Source organism: Schistocerca serialis, chromosome 1 (assembly GCF_023864345.2).
Source record: "Schistocerca serialis cubense isolate TAMUIC-IGC-003099 chromosome 1, iqSchSeri2.2, whole genome shotgun sequence".
Classification (NCBI taxonomy): Eukaryota; Metazoa; Arthropoda; class Insecta; order Orthoptera; family Acrididae; genus Schistocerca; species Schistocerca serialis.
In genome coordinates, this window is record NC_064638.1 from 876,381,643 (window position 1) to 876,389,548 (window position 7,906).

The window sequence follows — 7,906 nt, forward strand, 5'->3', positions numbered from 1 at the left end:
GTGCTCAACGCCAATAAGGGCAGTTGTTGGACTTTCCAAGTGGATGTGTACATCTTTCAAAAACTTGTTCTGAAGTTAAACATAAAACTTTTATCAACAATCATAAGGCACTACTAATGCTTTATTAGGACTTGATGACATTATTAGGTTTATATTTCAATATACTGAAAGCATATGAAGACAGATAAGCACCATTCACTATTACAAATGGATCATTCATTGTTGCAAAATTTTTCATTAGATACATATTATCAGTGGAACAGTATTCCCCATGTTTACTACAACACTCAAATCAACTATTGCCAAGGCACCACTTTTGATTTTTACCTGTAGGACATCTATATCTGAATGAGGTGAGAAGGTGCATGATGTTTATTTAGCACAAACAGAACAATCAACCATCAGCATGAAAGCTTCTTTATCAAACAAGAAAAATTGACTTTCACACTCTTAACAAGACTTATCACATTTATTTTACCAATAACTGTATGTTCAACAATTACATTACAATATGTAATATTAACAAGACTGATGAAATATGGACTCTGTCCAAAAGTATCAACATATTTTCATTTCAATAATTATTTCTACATGAGATACTGTCTTGCTTCTACCAACTGCACTATTGTAACATAAAATATCATAGTTTTAACATTAATAATGAAACTTACTGTTGCATGGGAAACATTAATAATGTTTCTAACAAGCCTAATCACTCATAGTTCGATGCTGGGAGCAATTCCAACATGAAATAATCTCCAGTTTTTGTGTTCATAATGGAGTGACTTGGCAACTGTTTCAAATAGTATCTAAGCATTCGGTTATACAATAGATAATAGGTGTACCACATTCTTTGAATTAATACAAATTTTGACACCGGTTGTTTTTCTTGGAGAATGCCAAGAATTTCTTTTGAGTTTGCTTGTGGTGGAATGAGAGGGACAAACCTGGACACTGCTTTGCCCTGCATTCGCTCACTGGTTGTTGGGAAAATGTCGCCTTTAAAAAACTGGTATCTTTACTGTTCCTGATTTATAACGCAGTTCAACGACTTGAGGACATCTTCAGATTGGTAACTACACTAGGTTGACATTTACAGCATGTTGATAACAGCAATGGATCAGTAAGAGCAACAAGTCATTGACACATGGAGGTGTCAACAGGAACATGGCTCTCCATACTCTTCAGGATCACGTGATGGTGATTATGTTGAACATGCAACAGATTGTACAGTACATATGAGTTCCATGCCATAACAAACAACAACAGGGTTCTGGAAGCGTTCACAGGTTCATACAGTCATACTACACAGGCTTGAAAAATGTAAGGACAAATGCAGCTTTTGTATGATGTATCACTGTAAAGTAAAGCAGCTTGAAGAAACTATGCATAGAAATAACTACTTGAATACGGTACAGAAAGTAACAAAGGAATACACAGTGACATAAACGGAAACGATACTTTCATCCAAAGACAGTAATTACCTTGGAGACACCATAATTTATTATGGTTCCCCTGGACATGGCTTTTAATAGGGTTCATGGTCACCAAGGACTGCAGTGCATGCTCTGCAATGTGCTCCCATGTTGGTCACAAAGTTGGATGGTCGTTGGTGTATGTGGACATGCTGCAATGCTTCTTCCTAACATGCTCGATGGGATTCAAGTCAGGGGAGAGGGCAGGCCAGTCCATTCACTGAACATCCTTGCATTCCAAAAGTTCCCCCAACTGCACTGTTTGATGTGGTCATGCTTTGTCATCCATAAAAATGAAGTCACAGACGATTGCAAACCTAAAAAAAAAAAAAAATCAGGAGGAGTGGTAAATGTACTGTGTTCAAAGATTTGAAGGCAGTATTTTCTTGCAACATCATAACAACTAAACCACGAAAGCTATCAGTTAGGCGATGTTGTTGGGGTGCATTAAGAGCACCCATGATGAAGCTACACGTAATGCACCTAGAAACATTGTTAAACATGGTCATTTTTGTAGTCTAGGTGTTATGCTGTGCAGAGCCATACTGTTGCATGGGAATATTGCCTCCAAATCTTTGAACACAGTACACTTGCAGGTCAACATCATTGTGACACTGCTCCTTGCAAATGTTTTGTCTTTTCACAGGTGCATTCGGCCCTGACTTTATTTTTATGCATGACTATTTATGGCTGCATCGAACAGTGCGGGTGCAAGAGCTCTCAGAATGAGAAGATATTTGATGAATTGGCTGACCTGCCCAGTCCCCTGCCTTAATTCCCATCTAGCATGGTTGGGCATGCTGGGGAGACATACTGTATCACATCCATCTGAACTGACAACCATCCTTCGATTGTCAACTGTTCTGGTGAATGGGAAGCCCTACTTGCCTTTCGTAATTTCCAGAGTTCTGCTTGCTACTCTAAATATAGAATTATCAGTGATGATAAACTCATGGTCGTGTAGCAATTTTATAAAATTGCCTTTCTTAACAAAATACATCTAATATTGAACTAAAATCGATATAATCGCATCTCATTACTGGGCGAAGACTTTGCATCATAATGAGAACACAAGTTTGATTCCTCAACATTACAACTATTCCTGAATCCTGAATCAAGATTTCTTTTTTGGAGGGGGGGGCGAGACTGCGCTGTCCATTTCACTCTGGCTCACAAAAGGGAAAAAAAGAAACATTTACAAGACAGAAGCTTGTAAGCAACAATTTAAGCTACACACAAGGAGCAATCATTTAATTACTGTTATCTGCAAATAGCGGTCCTGCCTTTCTTTTATTGTATAAAACATGGCTACAGACCGAGTGAGGTGGTTAGCGCACTGGACTCGCATTTGCGAGAACAGTTGCTGAAATGCGCGTCCGGCCATCCCGAACTACGTTTTCTGTGATTTCCCTAAATTTCTCCAGGCAAATGCTGGGATGGTTCCTTTGAAAGGGCATGGCCAACTTCCTTCCCCATCCTTCCCTAACCCGAAGGGACTGATGAGCTCGCTATTTGGTCCCCTCCCACAAATCAAACAAACAATCATGGCTAGAGTCTGATAGTATCCATTATCATCCCACAAAATATTTGCTGAAGTAACACACTTATCTGTCGCATACCCTGTGATCTAAGTTTGGCTGATATGCAGCAATCTGTTTACGAAACTGTGAATGGGATTTAAGTAAAAGATTGATTTATGGGATGACCCGATGATGTTTCCTACCACAAAGGTACAAACCATTACAAATAGAACGAAACACGCTGTAAATATGTTCCTTGCCTGCCTTAGACTAACTCCAGTTTTACCACTATTTCTTTTCAGTGAAAATTTTCAAAATGGGATATTAGTTCCTGACATTCCGAGCATGTGTAAGTTTAGCCACGTACTACTTATTACAATCTTCAGAAAGACTCACGAAGTAGTTAGGCTATAACATTTTATTTTTTTACGGCAACGAAAAGCTCATATTAACATTGAATCAATAACAACAGAACTCTTATACCTAAATCATCAAAGAATAAACAATCTGTCCCTTGTGCGCGCCGCCACAGAATAATGCTATCCTTCGCTGTGCGTCTACGGATGTTCTGCTGGCGACTCCCACACAGCTCCCCTCCGATAGAGCAGAGCTCCGGGAATGTAGGGGTATTTACATTTCACCCGACGCCCAGCTCTTGTGTGTACTGAAGGCATTGGTTGAACTTCTTCAGCTTCTGTTGGTGGTAGTGACGGTACCGCTTCCTCTTGTGGTGGTGAGGTGGTGTTACCCTGGTCCCGTGGTGTGGAAGGTGGCGCTTGGTGCCTGATCTCTGTGTCCTCTTCAGTCGGTAACATATGCGCCGGTTTGAGCCGTTCCAGTGATACCACTTGATTCTTTCCATTTAGATCTATCTGCATGGTATGTTCATCCTGTGAGAGCACTCTGTAAGGTCCAGAATATGGAGGCTGCAGCGGTGACTTGACACCGTCCGTCTGTAGCATCACATGTGTACATGAGCGTAGATCTTTGTGCACTAACGTATTTACCACTCCATGTATCGAGACAGGAGATAGGCGAAGTCTGGCCATGTGCTCGCGTACCATTTGCAATGTAAACGGCAATTCGGTCTGTCGTACCCCTTCTTTATCGGTGAAGAATTCTGCAGGCAGTCGTAAGGGTTCACCATAAACCAATTCTGCGGTGGATGCTCCTAAATCCGTTTTCAATGCTGTTCGTAGGCCCAACAAAACTAGTGGTAACGCTGACGACCAAGATTGTGCAAGGCACATTAATGCAGCTTTTAATGTTCTATGCCAGCGTTCCACCATCCCATTGCTTGCCGGGTGGTACGCTGTGGTGCGATGATGTTGGAACCCACAGAGGTTGGCCAATTCTGAGAGCAACGTCGATTCAAACTGACGCCCCTGGTCTGTGGTGACATGTAAAGGGCAGCCGAAACGTGCGATCCAAGATGAAAGAAATACGCATGCCACCGTTTCTGCTGAAATATCCGATAACGGAATCGCCTCTGCCCATCTGGTGAAGCGGTCTACCGCAGTGAGTAGATAACGGTATCCTTCCGACGGCAAAAGCGGTCCTACGATGTCCAGGTGCACATGTGTGAAACGTTGTGTGGTAAGTGGGAAGTTTCCTACCGCTTTGTGCACGTGTCGTCCCACCTTGGCCCTCTGACAGTCCAAGCACGTTTTTGCCCAATTACGGCAGTCTCTATTTATACCGGGCCACACGAATCTGCCTGTCATTAGTTTGACGTTGGCGTTTATTCCCGGTTGAGCCAGTCCATGAACGTTATCAAATAATTGTCGTCGCAAACTCTCAGGTACGAACGGTCTCGGTTTTCCTTGAGATACGTCAAACTCGTAAGTGTTCACCCTAGGTTGTATTTGTTGCAAGCGTAACCCGGACGTACTATCACGAGAGAATTTAGCAAGTTGCTGGTCTGTTTCCTATGCTGCAGCTATTTCCTTTTAGTCAATAGTCTGAGAGATTGTTTCCAACCTAGACAAGAAATCTGCCACGACGTTCTCAGCTCCATTTATGTGCTGCAGGTCTGTCGTAAACTGGGCGATAAACTCGAGTTGTCTAAATTGTCGTGGTGAGCAACCATCCTTGTTCTTACTGAAGGCGAAGGTAATTGGCTTGTGGTGTGAAAACAGTGAATGGTTTGCTTTCTACTTGCGGTCGGAAGTGTCTGATGGCTTCATAAAATGCCAGTAGCTCCCTATCATAGGCACTCCATATTACTTGTGATGGTGTAAGCTTGCGGGAGAAGAAACCTAGGGGCTGCCAATTGTTTCCCACCTTCTGGTGTAGAGCTGCACCTATTGCCTACTGGCATGCATCCACAACAGTTGCCAGTCGAGCTTGAGGAACCGGATGTTTTGTGATGATGTAAGCTTGCGGGAGAAGAGACCCAGGGGCTGCCAATCGTTTCCCACCTTCTGGTGTAGAGCTTCATCTATTGCCCGCTGGCTCACATCCACAACAATTGCCAGTCGAGCTTGAGGAACCGGATGTGCCAACATTATTGCCTGAAGTAGAGAGGTTTTGATCTTGTCGAATGCCATCTGCATCTCTGATGACCACTGTAAAGGTCGTTTGCCTACTGCATCCTTGCCGACTAGTGCTGACGTCAAAGGTGCTTGAATGGCCGCCGATTTGGCAGATGTCTGTAGACGTTAACTGCTCCAAGAAACCGGCGTAGTTGGCGATAGTCGATGGGGCGAGTCATCTCTTCGATAAGGTCGAGTTTATCTTGCAGTGGGCTGATACCGGCTGCTGTCACTGAGTAGCCCAAGAATGGCACCTGACGTCGTCGAAGTAAGCACTTTGATTCATTGACCGAAATGCCATATGCCTCAATACGTTGGTAAACAGTCCTTAGATGTCGTTCGTGTAATTCCTCAGACAACGAAAAAACCAAGATGTCGTCGAGGTACGCGAAGCAACATGGTAAACCTTTGAGGACTTCGTCAATGAAACGCTGCCAAGTTTGTGCCGCATTTTTTAACCCGAACGGCATACGGAGGTATTCGAATAAACCGAATGGTGTCGTGACAGCCGTCTTTGGTATATCAGCAGGTGCAACCGGTATCTGGTGACAGGCTTTTTTGCATTCAATGACACTAAAAATGGTCGCGCCTGCAAGTGCGTGCGTAAAATCCCTGATATGTGGTATCGGATAACGATCAGGGATGGTACGAGTATTTATTGCCCTGTAATCTCCGCATGGTCTGCAAGTCCCATCTTTCTTCTTTACAAGGCGAAGTGGCGATGACCACGGGCTGTCGGATCTACGGACGATTCCCGAGCGTAATAATTCTTCGAACTCTGCCTTCGCTGCAGCAAAACGATCCGGAGGTAACCGGCGTGGGCCTCGAGACACTGGTTGACCGGGTGTAGTCCTGATGTGACGTACCGTATTGTTCTTTATTGTCTGCCCCCAGACATGGATTCGCAGTTTGCTACTTGTCTGCAATCAGACGTGGACATAGGGCTTCGTCCTAGGGTGCCTCTAATGCACTGTGTCCCCCGTCGAATGCTCACTGAGCTAATAGATATCTCAAGTGCATAATGAAACATGAAATGTGCACCCAATATTGCGTCTGACACATCAGCAATTACGAAAGTCCATCGTAAACTTACATGGAACCCGAGGTCTACCTCTATCTGACGTTTTCCATAAGTAGCTATCGACGTCTGGTTTGCTGCTGTGAGTTTCGACTGAGATGGGGGGAGCTTCACATCACAATTTCCAACAGGCAATGCACTAACGTCCGAACCTGAATCGACTAGATAAGCACGACCGGGCTTAACGTCTGTAACGAACAGCCGATGGGACAGTGAAGGTAAAGAAGAAAGGTTAGTCACCTGTAACAGTAGGCGCTGGTGCTCGAACTCGCGACCGGCGGCGCCTAACGCCGGCCGCTGTCGCCATTTGGGTAATTGCAGGGTGATGTGCAACGCGTCGCCTCGCTTCCGAATCGTCGATGGTACCAGCAGATACGCTCCTTAGACACAATGTCATCTTCCTTGCTCTTCTTGTTTGTGCCTGTCTTGCCTCCGAGCAACGTCGATATGTGCTGCTTCAATCCGTCAAGTTGTTTTCGTAGGTTATCCAGTTGTTGAGAAAGGTACGGCTGTTGGCGTCGTTGTATCGCCGCCGTTTCCTGTGAGTCTGTACTGTTGTGTCCGAACATCACCGTCGACGTATGCGCTGCGTCTAACGAGGTGTAGACCTTGTCGGCTAATGAGATCAACGACGAGATACCTTGTGCGTCTGAGAGCGCCACAGCCGTTATAACTGCCTCTGGCAACTGCACACGCCATACATGTTGCAGTGTCGTATCTGGCAACTCGGTGTCGTTGACTAAACTTCGCTGTTGACGCCAAAATTCCGAAGGTGACTTGTGTCCTCTCTTTTCACCGTGCAATACTTGCTGGATACGTTGTTCCACCGGCCGACGTAGTCGCTCAGTGAGTAACTGCTTAAAACGCGTATACTTTTGCGTGGCGGGCGGCTGAAGTATTATATCTGAGCTGATCGTTGCTGTTTTATTGTCAGGCGCACTAACGGCGATCATAAATTTTGTCTCTTCGTTTACAATGCCATGATGCTGGAAAGTCAGATCAAGCATTGCAAGCCACAGTTCAGGTTTATCAGGTATGAACTGCGGTGGGCGTAATTTCATCTTGCTACTGTTCTCTGCAGAAAGGCCGTTACTTGATGGCCCAGAAAAATTCAAAACAGCGTTTTCTTGTTCTTCAATGTCGCGTCGTAATTCCTCAATGTTCTTTAGCTAAACGTCGCGCCGATCCGTAACACTCTGTGTGCTGCGCGGACTCGCCGATCTCGTGGTAGACGAAACTGAACTGGGCTACATTTATTCGTATAGAACGAAATTCTTTATACGTGGTCACCACTTTAGC

At 44.5% G+C, this 7,906-nt stretch overlaps 1 protein-coding gene across 1 annotated transcript; it reads right to left on the bottom strand.

Moving 5' to 3' along the window:
- Positions 1-6,891: 6,891 nt before the first annotated feature.
- LOC126442822 (uncharacterized) lies at positions 6,892-7,668 on the bottom strand. The gene has a single exon (XM_050090828.1). The coding sequence runs from the start codon at positions 7,666-7,668 to the stop codon at positions 6,892-6,894; it is 777 nt and encodes a 258-aa protein (XP_049946785.1).
- Between the last annotated feature and the right edge of the window lie 238 nt (positions 7,669-7,906).

Bases quoted from the DNA above. Each gene is read 5' to 3' on its own strand.
- LOC126442822 (XM_050090828.1), bottom strand. From the start codon at position 7,668: ATGAAATTACGCCCACCGCAGTTCATACCTGATAAACCTGAACTGTGG.